General features: G+C 50.9%; 1 protein-coding gene across 1 annotated transcript in view; it reads left to right on the top strand.

The window, feature by feature from the left end:
- Nucleotides 1–21748, top strand: part of TG (thyroglobulin) — a 235968-nt gene that overhangs the window by 189882 nt on the left and 24338 nt on the right. Inside the window, exons 42-44 of the mRNA XM_019974011.2 lie at nucleotides 4835–4999; nucleotides 6447–6614; nucleotides 20481–20662. Of these exons, the coding sequence (XP_019829570.2) occupies nucleotides 4835–4999; nucleotides 6447–6614; nucleotides 20481–20662 (515 nt within the window). The remainder of the gene's footprint in view (nucleotides 1–4834; nucleotides 5000–6446; nucleotides 6615–20480; nucleotides 20663–21748) is intronic.

The raw sequence follows: 21748 nt of genomic DNA, 5'->3' as shown, positions 1-21748 counted from the left end.
TTGCCCACAAAAGTCTGTCTAGCCAAAGCTATGGTTTTTCAAGTAGTCATGTATGGATGTGAGAGTTGGACCATAAAGAAGGCTGAGTTGAAGAATCGATGCTTTTGAACTGCAGTGTTGGAGAAGACTCTTGAGAGTCCCTTGGACTGCAAGGAGATCCAACCAGTCAACCCTAAAGGAAATCAGTCCTGAATATTCATTACAAGGACTGATGCTGAAGCTGAAACTCCAATACTTTGGTCACCTGATGGAAAGAACTGACTCATTGGAAAAGACCCTGATGCTGGGAAAGAGTGAAGGCAGGAGGAGAAGGGATTGACAGAGGATGAGATGGTTGGATGGCATCACTGACTCTATGGGCATGAGTTTGAGCAAGCTCTGGGAGTTGGTGATGGACAGGGAAGCCTGGCATGCTGCAGTCCTTGGGGGCGCAGAGTCAGACATGACTGAGTAACTGAACTGACTGAAGTCCTAATCTGGGGATTCTGGGATTCCTGAAACCAGCTCCCATTCCCCTTAGCTGCTTGGGGTGATCAGACCCCTGGATTCACCTGCCATCCCTGCCTACTCCCTCAAGAGTGGCCACCTGCCTTCTTTCCTTTTCTCTAATCACTTCCTTCCATCAAAGCCCACTCAAGTCCTACATCTGAGCAGCTTCCTCTGGACTACTCTCATGCCCAGAGTGGGAAGAGATTTCTGGGCATGAGAGATCTCTTCCCACTCTGATCTTTGAAAGCACATGAATTTCTGCTTGTTCTCTTAACCCTGATGATAGAGAGCCTCATGTGGAGGCCACTAATATGTGTATCCTGCTGGATACAGTCCATATTTTCAACAAGCAGGAAGTGAGCTTGAGCAGAATTGCAGGACAGAGATCACAAGGGACTTGCTACCTGTCACTTGATGTGTAACTGCAGGCTTGAGTGACTTGAGAATAAGTCAAATTGTAGGAGTTAAACACATGGATAACAATATCCACCATGATCATTACAACTAACTTTACTGAATGATAATTCCATGTTAAGTAGTTGGCTTCCATTATTTTATGTAATCCACATACCAGCTCTGTGAATGTTCATGAAAATAGCTCCATTTTTCAGATCAGGAGCTGGAAGCCCAACATGACAAAGGGAATTGGCAAGATGGCCACAGGCAGAGCTGGGGTCAAAACCCTGGTGGGCCCAAACCCCGGAGCCATGCCTTTCCGCTTTGCTTTGACCTCACATTCACACAGGGATGGAAAGGGCGGCGACCAGAGGCGTAAGACAGAGGACACACAAGGTTAGAGCAGGTTGCGAAGGTTGGAATCCCGGTGCTGTCCCTCTCCAGCTGTGACACACAGGACAAGTGGCTTGATCTCCGCCCTGAATTTCATCACCTGTAAGGCTCAGACAACCCAGTCCCCGCCGCCCCACCCCCCCGACCTTGCAGGGTTGCTCTTTGAGAGTAAGTCAACCTTTATGAGCACAGCGTCCTGGAGCGTGTGACACATAGTGAGTGCTGTTTAAATGAGAATTGCCACCATCCTTGTTACGTCTCCCTGCAGGGCGCCTTCACAAGGTCTCAGCATGAATTAACTCCTTGATTCCACACTGTGCCCCCAGCGGGCACCCAGCTTCCCATCCACCCCCTCGCTCTTCACGAGTGATCATCACTACCAGCCCCCCGCCACCCGCAACCTCACGGGTGAGAAATGCACAGTGGGGGGTAGGCAGAGAAGGGTGAGGGAGGCAGTGAGAGGAGCCTGCACCTCCTGGAGGGCTCATCTGCCACCCAGAGCCCCCCTCCTCACCCCCCAAAGAAAGGAAGGGCCCCCAGGCCCTCCTGGGATGGCACGTTTGTCACAGAAACTACCCCTCCTTGTTGCTTTCCGGGGAAGGACTGTGAGGGGTTCACTGAGGTGTCCCAGTCAAGAGTCTGTCTGTGCGTGTAGCTGAGTGCCTGTGTGTTTCTGAGTGTGTCTGCGTGTGTCTTTCTATCTGTGTCTCTGTGTGAGAATGTATGTCGGTAAGTGTGTGTGTGTGTGTCCTTGTGTGCGTGTGTGTGTATGACTATATCGTGAGGTGCCTCTCCATTTGACCATGTGGTCTGTGCCTGCGCTCGCCCAAGGGCAGGTCCTGACTCTGAAGCGACCGTTGTGGCTGACTGAGGTCAAGATACCTTCCCATGTTTGGAGGCTCCAGAACGAAGAAGCAGTGGTCAGCACTTGTGGTTTTTGCCCTGTGCTATTTTTAAAGTTAAAAAGAAAAAAAAAAAAGCGGAAACTCATTGCCACTCGATAGCTAGGTCAGATTTAGATAAAGTCCGGGCCCAGAGCTGCGGATGGCTGGCTGGGGTGACAGGGTGGGCTGGAGAGAACCCACTCCAGTCCCGGGTCCGCGGAGCCCCGTGGTGCCCACAGCAGCGGAGACCTCTCTGCCTTCCGTGGGGAGGACGCTGCCCCCTTCTCTGGGCATCCTCATAGTGACCTGTGAAGTTGGTTCATCATCCGCATTTACAGATGAGGAAACCGAGGCCCCGGGGGCCACTCACTGGCCCAAGGTCACTTCATCGGTGAGCGGCAGGGTTGGGGTTTGAACCCGGTTCTTCTGCCCCCTAAGCCCCCTCTCTCTGCACAACTCTGCGTACCACCCCCTCCTCCCACCCGCAGTTCTTTGTCTTCAACCAAGTGCTTCAAAGTGAGGGCTGAGCTGGCAGTTGGCTTGTTTAACCACCGATTTTCCATGAAGAACATGGTTTCCTTCAGAAAGATCAATTAAGACAAAGTCCTTGCAGAGAAAAACGTTCTCTGAGGCATCTTGGCAATATTAGTGTGACCCACGCTGTTAACCACTTCCTCACCGTATCAGGGACTCTGGCTTTTTATATCTGTAGAAAGTGTAGAACACATTAGAGGGCCCCCTCCTGAAACCCACGTCTCCTCACGACCTACCCGTGGGTCAAACCAGCCCACCTCAGCCTCCTGCACTCTGGCAGCTCAGTGCGTAATTTAGAACATGGGGCTTTGACCTTGAATATCTTTAGTGTGTATTAGTGTGTGTGTGTTTTCCCTTAAGACTGAGCATCTGCGGTGGTCTTCATCATTGGAAACAAACCCAAGGGCCCAGGGACTCAACCCATCATGATGGTGAGGGTTCAACCATCGTGAACCTATTCACTGCCACCATTGCTGACCTCCAGGCCCTGGGTTGGTTGGTGTTTTTCTTGTATTACTGCTTAAACCTGGAGTTAGGACTTGCCCTGATTAACAGATGCTGAAGCTCAGAGCAAGTCTTTGACTGGAGACCCACAGAGCCCCTCTGTGCCTTAACCCCCATCATCTACAAAATCAGATGATAATTCCCCTTGCCTCGTGGGATGATTGTGAAGCTTAAGTAAATTATGTGGGTGTGTGCTCAGTCATGTCCAGCTCTCTGTGACCCCATGGACTGTAGCCTGCCAGGCTCCTCTGTCCATAGAATTCTCCAGGCAAGAATACTGGAGTAGGTAGCCATTCCCTTCTCCAGAGGATCTTCCCAACCCAGGAATTGATCTAGACCCTTCTACTTTCTTCCTGGGGTCCTGAGCACAGTACGCTCTGAAGCCTGACTGTCTAGAAGCCACAGGCTGTTTCCGCCTCTGGTAAGATTTTTGTGCTTGGCTAAGTTGCTCATTTCCCTGTTTCTTTATTACCATGTTTATCAAATGGAGACAGTAACAGCTGCTAAGGTACACAGCTATTGTGAGGACCCAATGAGATAAAACAAGATTAACTCAAGTTAATTGAAGTCTCCAGTCAATGGCCGTTCTGCTACTGTTGTTAGAGGTGGCATTGTGAGAAATGGTGGTGATGCCAGCAGTCCCGCCCTGGCTGTCTCGGATTCCGTGGGGGGCCCCAGCCTATGTCTGAGCTGGAGGGAGGGGTTGACCCACAGAGGACAGGCCCCAGGATCCTACCCTGCTCAGCTAAACTCTTCTACCCCGGGCGGAAGATCCAATCCCACCAACCGTCCAGGCTGAGACCCACTGCCCAGGACCTAGCAACCACCACCTGCCTTCTTAGAAAATGCTCCCAGAGACCTAAAGATTTTACGGAGACTTACAATGACTGCCAATACAATTTATTTCACGATGACTGTGTTTCCATCACCTTCTAGGTAGGCATCTATTTTCAAGTCTGACTCTATCTTAACCGAGCCAGGAAAGCTTGCTATTTAAGAAATCCTCAGGAGGCGTTGGTGGGATGTACCCACCTTTTGTGGAGTCCTCTTCTCAGAGGACAGTTCTGATTTTTGTCCCTGCTCAACCACCGTCAACTCTTTGTCTCAATATGCAACCTTAGTTTGGGCTTCCCTGGTGACTCAGATGGTAAAGAATCTGCCTGCAATGCAGGAGACCCGGCTTCCATCCCTGGGTTGGGAAGATCCCCTGGAGAAGGGCACAGCAACCCACTCCAGTGTTCTTGCCTGGAGAATTTCATGAACAGAGGAACCTGGTGGGCTACAGTCCATTGGATCGCAAAGAACTGGACTGCATGACTCACACACACACACACACACACACACGCACAACCTTAGTTCATAGTCAGGACTGAAGACCACTCTGTCTACTGCCCTCACTTCACAGGTGAGAAACCTGAGGCCCAGAGAGACTCATTCAAGACCACACAGCATGTTGATGTGATATTGACCAGCCCTGACCTCCCAGACGCCTGTGGGCACTCGAGGGAAGGGTCCTGGGACTCCCACACCTGGAAGAAGGACGCAGAGCCCTGATGCAGCCCTGGGGTCTCTGGGCTGAGCAGGGCGTGGGAGATGATCTAGACTTTGGGCTCTGAGTCTGCTCTCTCTTCTAGGGTGGCTCTGCGCTCTCCCCTGCCGCGGTCATCAGGCCAGAGAGGGCTCGGCAACAGGCAGCTGCTTTGGCAAAGGAGGTTGGCTGCCCCAGCTCGTCTGTCCAAGAAATGGTGTCCTGCCTCCGCCAGGAGCCGGCCAGAATCCTCAATGATGCCCAGACCAAGGTGGGCACTCGTATGTGAGTTGGGGACGGAGGGATCTTTTACAAGTGGAAACCAGGCCAGAAAGGAGACAGGACCCACCCAAGGCCACTCAGTAGGCTGGTGACCAGCTGGGGCCAAATGCATATTCCCTGACCACCCCCCCGCCTCCCTGAGCTGTGCCTGGGCTGCAGTACGTCATGGACCAAACTCGCGTCCTGAGGATCGACTGGTCTCTGTGCACCAGATTTTGTCTGTACTATGGGGATAATAGGGTTTCCCAGGTGACTCAGTGGTAAAGAATCCACCTGCCAATGCAGGAGACCCAGGAGACCTGGGTTTGATCCCTGGGTTGGGAAGATTCCCTTAGAGGAGGAAATGGCAACCCACTCCAGTATTCTTGCCTGGGGAATTCCATAGACAGAAGAGCCTGGTGGGCTACAGTCCATGGGGTCCCAAAGACTCAGGCACGAGCATGCACGCAGAATGGGGTTAATAACGGGACTCTTACAGAGTAGAGGAGATGAAGTGACATCTGTAAAGGGTCTTGCTGGGATCATGGTGTCACCTGGTCAGGTCACAGTAACATGTACTGAGTACTGTGGACAGGGCTGCAGTGCAGCGAGGCCACCACGCCCCTTAGACATGGCAGCTGTGTGCTTCTTCTCCAACGTATAAAGATGGTGCTACAGCCCCCAGGCTCCCTGCCTGGCCCTGATATTGGCAAAGGGGACTCTAGAAAGAATAACTTGTCATCTGAGCTGAGGCTTTCATCCCTTCTGCAGCGGGCCTGGACTCATGGACCTGGAGCAAGTCTTATCCTCAGCTCTTCCAAATATGAGCTAATCAGACTGTGACTAAAGCTGATAAATTTCCCGTCATGTCCTGCCTTTGGCCACCATCACGATCAATATCCCCTACAGGCTCAGGCTTACCCTTCCTCCCAGTGGATTTGTTGTCATCTCGGTGGGAGGTTCTGGGATACTCTCCTAGGGACTAGTCACTGCTCCGAGTAAGACTCGCCATCCTGACCCCAGCACTGTGGCCTGGTGTCCTGCCTGCTTGCTGTTCTGGCCACGTTACTCTCTTTCCCAGTAGAGCTTTGGGTGAATAGCCAGCATTGGTGCTCATTATGGTTAAGACTTGATTAAGCGAAGCAACTGTGTTGTGCTCAGTGGCTCAGTCGTGTCTGACTCTTTGTGACCCTCTGGACTATAGCCTGCCAGGCTCCTCTGTCCATGGGATTTTTTAGGCAAAAATACTGGAGTGGGTTGCTCTTTCCTTCTCAAGGGGATCTTCTCTACCCAGGTGTTGAACCCTCATCTCCTGCATCTCCTGCATTGGCAGGTGGGGTTCTTTACCACTGAGCCACTGGGGAAGCCCCTGGTGAAGCAGTACAACTGGCTATTTCATATCAGTTTTTGAGGATGAAGTCTATATAAACCATGACACCCCTTTGCACCTGATGCAGCTTCTGGCTGTGAGTGGTCCTTTCCACTACTGGGGTCCGGTGGTCGACGGCCAGTACCTCCGAGAGACCCCAGCCCGAGTGCTGCAGAGGGCCCCACGGGTCAAGGTGGATCTGCTCATTGGAAGTTCTCAGGACGACGGGCTCATCAACAGAGCCAAGGCTGTGAAGGTAGGTGGGAGGGGCCTTGGGGTGTGGCCCAGTGACTCTGGACCTAAGCGAGACCTTGGTCAAGAGTCATGGACTTGCTTGCTTGTTATTTCAAGACAGTCACTGGAAAACTACATGTACACAAGCTCTGTAAGGAATTTAGGAGATGGTAGTGGGGGTGGGGTTCAGAAATAAGACACCTGCTGTGCTGTGAGCAACACAGACACAGACACATCCAGAAACTACATCTGTGAATGTATGAATCACAGTGGGAAACCGTCAGCAAGGCTGACTCAAGAGCTCTGTAGCTTCAGGGTTCCAGCTGTGCATACCCCTTGTACCCACGAAGGATGCCTATCCCACGGAGCCTAGAAGGAGAGGTGGGTGGATGAAGGCAGTCTGGCAGGGAAGCCCAAATGTGAGCCTTGTGGCTTGTTGGAGACACAGCAGAGTGTGAGGGACTCGTGGGGTCATTTATCTGCCTGAGCATATGCTTCCTGCTCAGACCAGAGAGGCCATCACTCCTCACTAGGATGTGGCCACCCCTGGGAAGGGGTCGGGCACACTGGCCCCTGGCCTACCCGCCTCTCCCTGTCTAGCTGTTCTTGATGGCCCTCTAGGTTGTCAACCTGGGATGGTGGTCCCAGCTCATGACACACACACAGGACAGACAGTCAATGTTGGCTCAGTTTGACTCTATATAAGGCAGTATCATTGGAATTAATAACAGCAAATAAGGATCATTAACACAACTGAATGGGATCTCTCATCCTTTGGATTATTCTATTCCCTTGGGTAATCTACCTCCTGTGGGGGAATCTATCTTAGAGCAAAAGAAAAAAAAATGCAAACTACCATTTTGAGATGAGATATGTTAATATATAAAGGTATTAGTCACAGCATTAATTGTTATAGCAAAACATTGGAAGCAACTCAAATATCCATGAACAGGGAAATGGTTAACTGAATGAAGATACACATGAACTATTGGATATATATAATGTAGATGCTAAAAAGAATGAACCAGGCCCATCTCTCCTGTCTTGAGGATGCCTGTGATATGTTATTGAATGGAAAACAAAAGTCAGAACCCAGAGGAGTGTGAAATTAAGGTAGTATTCGTATATTTAAAAAAACAGTGTATATCTGTAAATATGTAAGTGTGTATAATTGTATATATTTCTATGTGAAAGAATAAACAGCAATTAACGTGGACTATCTCAGGAGGTGCATCGGTGTGAAAAAGAATTTTCATAATACTATGAATTTAGTATTATGAACATTACTAACATACATATGTACACATTATCTATAACATATATGCGTATATATGTGCCTATACAGGTATGTATGGGCTTCTCTGGTGGCTCAGTGGTAAAGAATCCACCTGCCAATGCAGGCAATACGGGTTCAATCCCTGGTCCAAGAAGATTCCCTGGAGAAGGAAATGGCTACCTACTCTAGGATTCTTGTCTGGAGAACCCCATGGAGCCTTGCGTGCTACAGTCCATGGGGCTGCAGTCGGACACGACTTAGCGACTGAACAACAATACCATGTATATGTGTATAAATAGAGAGCTGTGTGTGTGTGTGTGTGTGTGTGTGTGTGTGTGTATTAGGAGGTGGCATACGGCACAGCTTATTCACTATCAGCTTCCATTGGTTGGCTCACAGCCATGGAGAAGGAATTTTGCCTCTGATCCATCTCTACGTTTTTCTGCCACGCATCCATCTATGACTCAGCCCTTTATTTCGAGGGTCTGCAACTTGGTTATGAACCAGACTGACAGTTTCACTGAGGAAAGGCTGAAACAAGGCCGCTCTCCACCACTAGCCCTGGGCTTTTCTTTAAAGCAGTGGCTCTTCAAATTACTTTTGATCAAGTCTGTCATCAATTAAAAAGTAGGAAGCTTAGTCATTCGAGTATTAATAGTATACATGCATAGTCCTATACCAATTGTTATAAAAGATTCACAAAAACAGAACGTTTTAAAGCATGAGAAAGAAATGAATGTCCTTTCTTGCTGCACGCTCTACATCCTCCATGTGGGAGACAGTGCCCTACAGCACGGGCAGGTTGGAAAGACGTGTGCATCAGCCCTGGAGTCCCTTCCATGCAGTTCCTCATTTCACATGACCCGGCAGGGGAGGACATGGGAAGCTTTGTGCAGAAGATATTCTATCCTCTAAGCTCTAAGCCTTTGGACCATGCACTGAAAATGCATCCTAGCCCATCTCCAACCTTAGGGAGAGGGGAAGAACTGCATTCCTGGGAGCCTAGGGAGCATCCTAGACAGGGGGAAGCAGGCCCCGGCAGCAAATTCCTAGACACCCCTAACTCATGGTGGAAAAGCCATCCATCCACTGGAACCAGGGGAGGGGAGCTTTTATTTATTAATTTGTAAGCTTTTTATTTTATATTGGAGAATAACAGATTAACAATATTGTGAGAGTTTCAGGTGGACAGCGAAGGGACTCAGTCATACATATACGTATATATCCATTCTCCCTGAAACGCCCCTCCCATCCTGGCTGCCACGTGGCATTGAGCAGAGTTCCCTGTGCTCTACAGTGGGTCCTTGTTGGTTGTCCGTTTTAAATATAGCAATGTGGACACGTTGGTCCCCAGTTGATGGACCTGGTGCTAGGGTTGACCATAGGACAACTCAGGTTTATATCTTGGGGATGATGACAGCCCAGTGTAAGAGGATGGTCTGTGGCTGCCTTGGTCTTTCCTCTCCTGGCAGCATCTTGGGATTTTGCCAGCTCTGCCCTGACTCTCAGAGCCCCCATGGCAGGGAGCCCAGATCCAGAGGACTGGCAACCCTCCGCAGCAATGTGTTTCCATTCCTCTCATTGAGTTTCCCTTTAGAGGCTTTCAAGGAGCTGTTTCCTTGGTCCACTTGCAAAGAAAGATGGTGTCTGCTGACGAGAGCTCTCTGCCCACATCAGGAGGCGGGTAGGGGGCCAGGCTCCAGATCAGGGACCTGGCCGGCAGGTCCGGGTGGAGTAGCACCCGGCTGTGTTCCGGTCTCTGCTTGTATCCAAACCCGTCCCAGCCAGTGCTCCTTTAGCGCCTTCGTTCTGGTTAGACTGTCCCTGTCTTACTTCCCTCCCGTGTTTGTCCTCCTGTGAACAGGCACTAGTGCAGCCATTGGCAGGGTCTTGGGAGACTATGTCCCCCTGGGAACTCACCCAGGGGCTGACTGGAAATTTGGGAGGAAGAAGGATGTGGTAACAGTCAGGCTTGGGGCCAAATGCACACTTGCAGAGCCATCACGTGTACATGCTTGCATCTCCTGGACTGACCTGTACCTCCAGCCCGACTCTCTATCTCCCACCCGGGCTTTTCCCTTGAACCCTAGACTGGCTTAGCCCAGGGTCTACTTGGCATCCTCACTGAGAGGTCTCATCGCTTCTCACTCTTAACATAGCCAGAGGAACTGCTGATTCCACTGATGCCCTCCTCCAGCCCCAGCCAGCTTGTCCTCCACTGTCCACCATTGTAATAAACAGTAGCTCCTGCTTCTGCAGGCACAGGCTCCAAACCTCTCTTTCTTGCTCCCAGCTTTCCATCAGCACGTCTGTGTGGCTGTATCTTCAGAACGTTTCCAGCCCTCTCTCCCCACCACTTCTGCCTTCACCCTGACCCATGCCATCATCTTTCTCCAGGATTTTTATAATGGCCCCTAACCATCGTCCAGCTTCTGGTTTTGCCTCTTATGAGGTGTAAGAACCACCGTGGCTGGAGTAATCCCTTCACAGGATAAGTCAGATCCCTTCATTCCTCAACGTCCTCCAGTGGCTTCAGCTCACACAGGGGAAAGCCCCAGTCCATCACGACCGCTATCTGATACGGTCTCTGACCTCATCTGCTGCCGCTCCCTTCTCGCTCACTGTGCTTCAGCCCAACTGGTCCCTGTGGCAGTCCTCAGATCTGCCGAGCACACTCCCACCTCAGGATCTCGGCACTTTCCGTTCCCTCTTCTAGAATGTTCTTTGGCTGTGCTGGTTCTTTGTTGCAGGTGCAGGCTTCTCTAGTTGTGGCTCGTTGGCTTAGTAGCTCTGTGGCACGTGGAACCTTAAGTTCCTGACCCAGGATCAAACCCTCGAAGGTGGGTTCTTAACCACTAGACCATCTAGGATGTTCTTCTCCAGGTAACTCACTGCCTCACCTCCTTCAGAAAGAACTTGCTGGACCACTCTGGTACAGAGGGCACCACACCCCCAGCAGTCTTTCTCTCCCTTGTCCTGCTCTCCATCCTCAGCACTTGTACCCCTGAATGTCATCTATTTGTCTATCATATTTCCTCCTCCACTAGAATGTGAGCACATATAAGTTGCCCTGAGCTCAGAGACTTTATCTGTTTTGCTTTCTGCTCTATTTCTGGTGCCTATAAAAGTGACTGGTACACAGTAAGTGCTCGATGAATCTTTATTAGTTTGAAAGAATAAAATTACGGATCTGACGTAGGAGTCTTTAAGGAAAGATTGGGTTGACCAAAACCAATAATTCATCCCCAACCAACCTTATGGATCAGGGATTATTATCACTAATTTTCCAATGAGAAACCAGTTCAGAGAGAAGTCAGAATTCAAATCCAAGTCTGTCCAACTCCAAAGGCACTCTATTTCTATCCCAGCCTTCTGGGAAAAGCCAACCTTCCCTTCGTGAGCCTGCTGTCCACCAATGACAGCATGCTAGATGCTCACACGGACAGGAACTCAGGTAGAATCAGGGCCACTCAATGCAAAGGACTTCGCAATTCCTCCCCCACTCTTCTTTTATCTCAGCCATAACGCTATGAGGTCCATACTCATGAAGCAACACTTAACACCATTGTACTGAGGAAGAAACATGTTTTGAGAGCATTGATATTGTCCTCAGGTCACCTAGGGGCTTCCCTGGTGGCTCAGATGGTAAAGAGTCCACCTGCAGTGCAGAAGACCTGGGTTCAATCCCTGGGTCGGGAAGATCCCTTGGCGGGGAAAATGGCAACCCAGTCCAGTATTCTTGCCTGGAGAATCCCATGGACAGAGGAGCCTGGTGAGCTAAAGTCCATGGGGCCACAGAGTCAGACGCGACTGAGCGACTAAACACGCACGCATGACGGGTCACCTGACTAGCCATTTGCAAAGCCGAGTCCCCACTGCAGGTCCTCTGGCTCCAGTCGGGGGTGCTTTCTGTATTCAACTCTAGGAAATTGGGTGGTGGAAATGCACTAGCACCATCTACACCCTACAGACAGATCATAGCCCAGAGGAGTCCTCAGAGTCCTGCCTGGCACAGAGCTGCCATGGACCAGCATGGACACCCAAGTGGGAACCACGCTACCAGCTGCCCTCTGAATGTGGTGTTGAAGTTCCCTTTTTATTTCCAACAACCCTACGCCCGCTTGCCCTCCGGGTTACCCTGCTTTGTCTCAGCCTGCTCGTGACCTGCATTCAGGGTTGGGCTGTGGGTTTCTCCATTTCCCCCTGGACAGCTCTGTAGCACTTGAGTCCAGCTGCCGTTAGTCAAGGAGGAGCCCCAGGTGGCACATCCCCAAGGACCTTCATCCCAGCCATTCCTTCTCCCCAGTCCTCCATCCATCCATATCGGCCCCGCCTCTCCCACCCTGTCTGTGCTGAGAAGCAGGACAGATCCACTAGAACAGAGTCTCGAGCATGTTTTCCCAGCACAGAGACCTGTTCAATTAGTCATGCGACACTTAACAAGGTCACTTACTGTGCCCCCAACACTGTGCTAGGTGTTTGGGACATAAATACAAATTAAATTCCTGCCCTCGAGGAGCTCACAGTCAAGGAACAAAATAGAAAATGAGCAAAAATAAATCATTAAAAGGCAGTTTGATACACACTGTTTGGAGAGACAGACACCTACTGCAGGACCTCTGCACAGTTGGGGAAGAAGGGGTCATTGGACCCACAGTGGCACCGACAGCAGAAGTGACCCAGTGATGACGGAACTGGCCGGTACCCCGTCCCCTGAGCTGTCTGTCAGCAGAGTGCCAGTGTCCTGGGTGTCCACGGATTGTAATCAGGAGAATTTGAGCTCCCTAGAGCCTGAGCCTCAGTTTCCCTATCTGTAAAATCGGGAGATTATCAGTACATATCCCCATAAAGATGTTGAAAGAAAAAAATACAGGCAGTAAGTAGCATGTGCTCAATAAATATTAGCTTTTCCCTTAATTCTTTAACTGTGCTATGACAATCAATATCAAAGCTATTGTCCCCAGTCCAGAGAATTATCCCAAGGAGGCAGGAATACAAAGAGCGTATGATCACCGAACCACCTCGCCTGACCTGCGCCAGTTTTCCAAATCGTGGCAGATACATACACATGCTTTCCTCTCATTCCACTCTTGCATCAGTACCATCCAGAGCCCAACCCCAAACACACACCATCCAGCTTCCCAGGGAAAGTCATGAGAGAGGTAGATAGACATCCTCCCACCCCAAGTGAGGCCCCAGACTCACCCGTCTGTCACAGCAGCGGAGACCCAATAAATTCCCTCAGCCCAGAGAGGGTGGGTAGGGCTTCCAGCGAATCCACGTGAAGACCCTCAGCCCCCAGTACCCCAGGCCGCCTGTGGCCCACCCGAGGAGCCTTAACGACACCGGCAGAGTTAACCACGTACCGGTGGTGCATCGCCGCGCCCTGAGATGCCTGCGATGGCTCTGTTCACAGAGAACGATCTTATTTTCTGAAGTAGCAGCTTTCCGTTGAAATTCTTCGTCAGTCACCGTGGTGGGGATTTTTCCCTCTTTTCTCTCTCTCTCTCTCTCTTCCTAACTGGTGAAATTGACAGTCTGCCTACATTAACCGGGCATTAATTTGCATGATCAAAAGCAGATTTGTTCCAAGAGGCAATGCTCTGCCTTCCCCTCCAAGCACAAGCATCTCCAAGGAAGGCGAGAAAAAAACCGCAATCGGCCCCCGCCGTGTTGCCCCTGAGCTTGGCTGGGAGTTGGCCTCATCCAGGAGCAGGTGGGGTGGGGGCCCTGCAGGGAGCTGGGAGGGGGAGGGCAGCCCATCTGAAAGTTGGAAAGTGGCACCTGGCAGCCCCAGGAGCTGGCATGAGCCCCAGCCCAGGAAAACCAAGCCTTTGGTGACAGATTACAGCAGAGGGGCGTGCCAGAGTCTCAGGGGGCACATGGATTTCCTGTGGAGAGAGACAGGGACTGCCACGCCGAATCCCCAGCCCTTTGGGGTGAAGAGATGCGAGGGTGCGGACCCTAGACATCCTGGGGCCCTCTGGAAAGCCAGGACCCAGAATCAGAAAAACAGGTTGGGATTCCTTGCTTTAGCCATGCCATGCAGGCAGGTGAACCAGTCTGAGAGCTAGCATCTCTTTAGTCTTTGAATGGGCACAGGGCAACCAACCCTGTAGTTAAGTGAGAACTTGTGTTTTTTTTTTCTTCTTCTTCTTTTAGAATTTATTTTTAATTGGAGGATAATTGCTTTGCAATGTTGTGTTGCTTTCTGCCATACAACAACATGAATCAGCTCTGTGTGTGTGTGTGTGTGTGTCCCCTCTGTCCTGAGCCTCCCTCCCACCCCTCTAGGTCATCACAGAGCACCGAGCTGAGCTCCCTGCGCTATACGGCAACTGCCCACTAGCTAGATATTTTACATATGGCAGTGCATATATTTCTATGCTACTCTGAGAGGGAAATGGCAACCCCATCCAGTAGTCTTGCCTGGAGAATCCCATGGACGGGGGAGACTGGCAGGCTACAGTCCATGGGGTCGCAAGAGTCGGACACGACCTAGTGACTAAGCCCACTGTGCTGCTCTCTCCGTTTGCCCCACCCTCTTTTCCTCGCTGTGCCCACGTGTCTACACCTGCACCTCCACATCTGCGTCTCTGCTCTTGCCCTGCAGATACGTTCATCAGTGCCATTTTCTTAGATTCCCTGTGAATGCGTTACTCTATGGTATTTGTCTTTCTCTTCCTGACTTACTTCACTCAGTATAGCAGGCTCTAAGTTCATCCACCTCAGTTCAGTCAACTCAACGTTGTTCCTTTTTACGGCCAAGTGATATTCCATTGCTGTGTATATATACCACAATCTTTTTATCCATTCACCTGTCGATGGACGTCTAGCTTCCTTCCATGTCCTGGCTGTTGTCAATAGTGCTGCAATTAATATTGTGTTACATGTGTCTTTCTGAATTATGGTTTTCTCAAGGTCTATGCCCAGTAGTAGGATTACTGGGTCATAGGGTAGTTTTAGTCCTATTTTTTAAGTACTTCCAGGCAAGGTGACAGCACCCAACCGTGGGAGCTGTATGTACCGAGACCCCTCCACGCTGGTGCTGTAACCAGCCGACCCTCAGCATTGTCACTCACCCGTGTCCCTAGTCTCAGTATCCCCTGTGCTGTGTGAAGAGAAAACCAAGGATCAATGGGTTTGACTCATTTCCCCCAAACAGTAAAAATATTTTCTGACTGTGCCAGTAAAAGATGAATGTAAGCCAGGCTGGATTCATTATTTATTTTTTTTAAGATTTTCTGATGCAGACCAGTTTTTAAGTCTTTATTGAATTTGTTGCAATATTGCTTCTGTCTAATATTTTGGATTTTTGGCCCTGGGTTGTGTGGGATCCGAGCTCCTCAGCCAGGGATGAACATGTACCCGCTGCCTTGGAAGGTGAAGTGTTAACCCACAGACTGCCAGGGGAGTCCCTGGATTCATTAGTATATGTTCATTATTATTATTAATTTTTTCTTCTGATTTAAAAAAAATTAAAAGGAACATTTTATCATGGCCCCTACAATTACAACGGGGCCTGGAGAGAGGCCTGCTGGAAGGTGAAGTCAGCCTTTGGTCTGGTCACTTCCACACCCAGTGGTCAGGGCAGGAGGGGTCAACACAAACTCTCTGAGGGCTCACCTCATGGCTCTGGGGAACGTTGTAACCCCCCGCCCCCAGCCCCCACCAAAGAGATCAGGCTCCTGGCTCACAGAGTTTATGTTCCAGGGAAAGGACAGTGGCAGTGGTGTGTAAACAAAGGAAATAGGAGTTTCAGATCATGGAGTGTGCTCTGAAGAAAGCTGTAACAGTAACAAGAGAGGAAAGGAAGTGATGGGGGAAAGCACTTTGCAGGGAGGTCGAGGAGGGGACTTCTGGTCCTGAGTGGTGAGAAGAGCCTGTCATGAGTGGAGCCAGTTGAGGAGCTGGTGCAAAGACCCCGGGGCAGGGCTGGTTTGAGGGGCGAGAAGGCCAGATGCTGTTAAACCCAGTGGGTGATGGAGGGGGCAATAAGAGCGGAAAGCTGACCTGTTAGGCCATCTGAGCAGTGACTTGATTCTACTTGCAGGGGGCCATTATCAGAAAGTGCAAGCTAGAAAATGATACTCCTGATCAGTGAATTTGAAGAGCATTCTGGCGGCTCTATGGAAAACCGACTGTGGAAAGATAACAAAGGATTAAGAGACCAGACTGAGGTCCACTGTGAGGCCCAGGGGGCCAGCTGGTGTGTTAAGTTAGGGCTAAAGACACGGTAGAGGGGAGGCAGGCCCAGACTGGGGATACATGTAGCATCGGCAGTTGGGTGGGTGAGCTGGGAGTTCAGGAGCGAGTTCAGAGCTATAGATACAGACCTGGAAGAAAACCAAGAAATCTTGATTTCACAGAAAGCCAAGAAAGGAACGTGTTTGTGAAAGGAAGTTGAGGTCGAGGGTAGAACGTCATTGGAAGTGGTGTGAGATGAGGGCAGAGATCTGACCCCTGGACCTGACAAGATGTAGGTCCCGGGGGCCCTTGATAGGAGTGGTCTCAGGGGGGTGAGGGGAAGGCCTGAGTGATGAGGGTAGGCTGAGGAGGGAGTGAGGAAGCAATCGTGTGCTTCCCAAACCCGCCCTCTTTCTGCTTCACCCCCGTCTCTGCTGGACACCAGCCATCGACGGTTTGCACAACCACTTCATTCATTGACAAGTTACCTCTTCGATTTTACCAGGCTGTTCTGTGGGAAGGTCTGTGTCCTGTTCACTTCAAACCGCTTAGCTGCTGGCCACAGTACGTCTCTAACGTATGCCCATTAAATGAAGGAGGATTTGTGTCTCCAGGTACCCTGGAGCTCTAGAGAATTCTGGGGACGTTTGTCCGTTCACTGCTTCTTTCAGCGTGCACCTGCTTGCCTTTGGAGATGCCTCTCTCGGTCTCTCTCTCCTCCAGCTTACAATGTCACAACCATTTTGCATAACTTCAAGGAGAGGAGAACCAGGGGCTCCTGGGCTTCCTGCTGGGGCTTTGTGGAGCTGGGGACACCAACGGGCAATGAATCTTCTGAGGCCGCACACAGAGCCAGGTCTGAACCCCACATTCAGTTCCCTAGGCCACCAGCATGCAAGGTGACTCTGGACCCCTCTGCAGTCTCTAAATGTTCCCCAGGGCTCCTCTAACTGTTCTGTGGGGCATATTCAGGGCAGCCCTATAAAACCACGCAGCTCAGATGTGCCAATCCCTGATGGCCCTTAATGAGCCCACGCCCAGCAAACCCACCTCTGAGGAAGGTCCTGCCCATAATTACAGCTTGTGCCACTGGCCCCCGGCTTGGCAGTCACGTGGTGGCCCCACTCCCTCCCGCTGCCTCTTTAATTAAACCAGCAATGGCATCTGTGCTTCTGTCCGTGCCAAGCAGGAAGAGACCTGGGTCTTGCTGAAATCAGGCCCCTTTGCATCCACACACGCCCCGCTGTGTCCCAGGTCCACGCTCCAGCCGTCTCTCCAGACTAGTGACCATGGACACTGTCATGTCCCAGCTCGTCTGAGCTACTCAGGTCCTGTTAGAATGTGAAATGAATTGCAGTCTCGTGACAGCAGAAACTGGGACCTTCCTTTCAGCATTCTAGCTGTGGAACTGTTCAGGCTGTTTGAGGTGCTTCTAGTAAGGCCCGGGGCTTAATGGCGTGCTGCTCCTAAAAGCGGCCTCTTTGTGGAAAGAATTTTCACAGCACCAGGACAAGGTCAGTCATTCTCCAACAGTGATTCCAAAGAGGAGTTCCAAGGGTCTGGCCCCACAGCCAGGGGCCCCAGCACGGATCAGGTCTTACTGTAAAACATGAGCTCCTCTGAGCCAGCTGAGCTGGGCCCAGGGTTGAGTCTGCATGCATCCAGCAGTAGGCATCATGCTAACAGTGTGCACGTGTAACCTCAGGACAGTTTAATTAAGAGGGTAATGTTATCGTGCCCATGGCACGGAGAAGAAAACAAAGGCAGAGAGGTCCAGGAAGTCGCCGTGATGCACATCCAATACCTAGCAAAGCTGGCATCCAAGTCCAGGTCTTTCCAGCTTTGGGGATTTGAATCCAGGAGGTTTGACTTTGGACTTGCAGCTTCTCCTGTGTTATCTCTACGAAGGGCAAGGTCTTCACTATTCATTTTGTCCAGCACTTACAGAGCACCACACCGAGTCCTGTGGTTCAGGGGTTCCTCGGTGGTCCTGGAACAAGAATAGAACAAGAATAGCCCCTGGGGATTCAGTAAAGCATCCTGAAGGCACCCAGGGGCCCCTGCCTGCATCTGGGACAAGGGAAAAAAAATCACTCACATCTACTGACCTTGTGTGCCCAGAGCTGTGCTGTGCCCTGTATATTAAAGTTTTGTTGGAATTTGACGTGATTCTATGCAACTGCCCAACTCATGGTGATTTTGATATTTCAGTGAAATACACATGCTAAATGTTTAGCAATAATCGGAGTTATGTGAATGGTGACTAATATAATTTGGGGGATAAAATATGTCAAACACTCAGAAAAGGGCAGATAATAACATGATGGTTTCCACCTAAACTATTAGAAGATTGTGAAGTCAATTAGATTGCAGGCAAGCATTTTGAATAGACTAGACCAAGACTAGAATACAATACAATACAATGAAAACTATCAGATACATCATAGATGTTAACAATGAGAATGAGTGTTACTTGTGAACATTACTACAGACCTTTCAGTGTGAGTGTGTGTGAATTCCGCATGTATCCAATGTCTTTTTTATTATAGATCATGATCAGAAATATTTGATAATATATGAATTATATAATAAACCCATGTTGATATAATAAACACTGATACAGTAGGCACATTCAGATTTAACAGGTATTAGCATTTTTTGCCATATTTTCTTCAGATCTTTTTCCAAGAAATAACCCATTATAGGTAGAATTCAGACTAAGCCATCTTTGCACACCTCTCCCTATCTCCTTTCTTCATCTCTCCTGAAGCTGGCGTGTAGCCACCAGCAGACGTGCTTCTGATCAGTGATTCACACCTTGGTCCAGGCTCTTGGTGAGCCAGGCTGAAGGCAGCACAGCCTGTGACCCCAGTGGGTTGTGTCTCAGACAGCAGGGATTCCTTACTGATCATATCCACTCCTTGAATTCTAATCACAGGCCCGGTGTGCTTGGGACGTTTAGGAAAACAATCTAAACAGGTCAGGAAGTCCTGATAAGCACATGTTGGTGTTGACATAAGAGTCTAGAAATACGTAAACACACACCCCAGGACTGTACAGGGGCCGAGGGGCCTGGACCTCACACGCTGGAGCTGCATCTCCCTCCTCCCCTTGTCTTAAGAAATAAGGAAACTGAGTCCTGGCGGGGGAGACATGGCCCTCCCCAGACTCTCCCAGGCAGACAGGACAAGTAAGGAAGGGAAGAAGGAAAGACAAATACCATACGACTTCACTTGCAGGTGAAACAAACAACTGAACAAACCAAACCAAGCAACAGTAAACGCGTAGACACAGCAGGGGCCGAGTAGCGGTGATCAGAGGCGGGGGTGGGGGCAGGGAAGACGGGTAAAAGGGACTAACTTCAGTTTCATTTACTGTCTCAGGCGTATGTGATGGGATGGAAACTAAACCTTTGGTGGGGAGTTCACGGTCGGGTACCCAGAAGTAGGAATAGAATGTGGTACACATCCAAGTCATCTAACGTTATAGACCAGTGATACTGCAGTTTAAAAACAGATTTTGAAAAGAAGAGAGAAGAAAGAAAACAAGAAAGAAAGAAAAGACAGGAGGGAGGGAAAGATGGGGGAAGGAAGCTAGACAGGAAGGAACGGAGGAAAGAAAGGAAGAAGGAAAGGGGAAAGACTTACTTCCAACTGGACGCCCATCCCCAGAGAGGTGCCTGGGGACCCCTCCCCATCCCCGCCCATCCTCTGTGAAATCGCCCTGCCCTCGGCCTCACCCTGCTCTGCTTCTCTTCATAGCACCTGTCCCGGATGAACGGTGTAACTATTTGCTTATTTTCCACCTCCACTCTCTAGAACATGAGGCCCGCGAGAGCAGGGACGCTTGATCAGGGCTCTCTGAACAGCATGCTCAGGGCTGTTTCCCAGGCCTGGCAAGCAGCTGGCCCTGGACCTGGAGTGGGTTTGTCAGTAGAAGAGGGTACAGAGAACATCCTTACGTTGACTGCTTGAGTCAGTGAAGGAGACGGGAGTCTGCTTTCCTAACGAAACCACGTGACAGGCTGGCTGAGCACCCACTGTGAGACCCAAGAGCAGCCTGCCGCAACGGCTGGCGTTCAGTGAGCGCTTGCTTGCTGCCGGCGCGCTTTTCGGTGCTTCACGTGTATTCAGCTTTTACTCTTCCTCGCAGCCCTGCCTGGGTTGGTGGGGGCGGGCTCCACTCTGTCCGTTTTCAGGCTGGGAGAGGGGGCGCAGAGAGGTACAGCGCTTGTTTAAGGTCACGCAGCTGGAAGGAGGCAGCGCTGGGATTCGCACCCAGGCGTCTGGCTCTAGTACCCATGGGCTTCACACCATCTGCCACTGCTTTCCAGAGAGAACATTCTAAACCAAGTGTTGGAGCGACGCTGACTCGAGGCCTTTCAGAATCTGATCGGGCGATTTCCGTATCTTTTTCTTTTTCAAGCAATTTGAGGAAAGTCAAGGCCGGACCAGTAGCAAAACAGCCTTTTATCAGGCGCTGCAGAACTCCCTGGGTGGCGAGGCAGCAGACGCCGGTGTGCAGGCTGCGGCCACGTGGTACTACTCCCTGGAGCATGACTCGGACGACTACGCCTCCTTCTCCCGTGCCCTGGAGCAGGCCACGCGGTGAGCCCCCTGGGCGCGCAGGTCTGCCTCCACGCGGGCGTGGGGATGCTCAGGCCATTTGGGGAGAACCGGGGCACAGTGCTGGTGCTTTTCACTGCCTCCTTCATTTAGTCCAAAGTGTGGGCTGCCTGCCTGCATGGGGGAGACACGAGCAGTGACCCCTTCCTTCCCTCCATGGTACTTGCGCCTGCTGTATACGCCCTGCACTTAGAAGCTGAGCTCAGCTGGTGCTGATGGAGAACCAGGGAGTGGGGCGCTTGGCGCAGAAGGGAACAGCCCAACCCAGCAGAGAGGACCGCCGTCCTCCAGTCCAGCAGTCTGGACCTAGGCTACCCTTGAGAACCGTGTAGGGAGCACTCGAAGGGTGGGGCAAGAGCCCAGGCCTCATAAGTGCTGGTATATATCTCTCAGATGGTTAAAAGTTTGCCTGCAGTACAGGAGACCTGGGTTCGATCCCTGGGTCAGGAAGATCCCCTGGAGGATGAAATGGCAACCCACATCATCATTCTTGCCTGGAGAATCCCATGGACAGAGGAGCCTGGTGGGCTATAGTCCATGGGGTCACAAAGAATCCAACAGGATGGAGTGACTAAGCATGAAATGTATTTTTAGGGTCCCTCAAGTGACTCTGCTTTTGGCCAGAATTCACCTTGCACAGGAAACACAGGCCTAGACAGGGGAAGGTTTGTGCCTGACGTCACACCTAGAATTGAGGACGCAGGGCTCCTGAGGCCGTGTGCCCCTTCCCCAGGATGCTGTTTCTACACTCACACTCACTGTTTATGGGCCTTGTTGCTCAAGGTCACTGCCTCCAGCTTCCTTCCCTGGGGAAGTCGGCCCAGGTCCCCCACCCAGGAGTGGTGAGTGGATGCCCCCAACCCATGCGTCTGCAGTCCATGCCTCTCTCTCTCATCACAGTCAAGAAACAGCCAGGTTCTGGGTCTCTCTGCCTGTGGAGCCCCTGGGATGAGACCACAGCGGGGACTCTAGCTCTTGAGTCACCTGTGAGTCCCCCGTGGCATGTTCTGGTTCCCTGGCGGGCGCCCCTCCATGGGGGGAGAACCTGGTCGGGGGGGGGGGGGGTGG

The sequence above is a fragment of the Bos indicus genome, chromosome 14 (genome assembly GCF_029378745.1).
Source record: "Bos indicus isolate NIAB-ARS_2022 breed Sahiwal x Tharparkar chromosome 14, NIAB-ARS_B.indTharparkar_mat_pri_1.0, whole genome shotgun sequence".
NCBI classification, from domain to species: Eukaryota; Metazoa; Chordata; class Mammalia; order Artiodactyla; family Bovidae; genus Bos; species Bos indicus.
The sequence above is the reverse complement of the archived record's forward strand: the minus strand, read 5'-3'. Positions and strand labels throughout refer to the sequence as shown.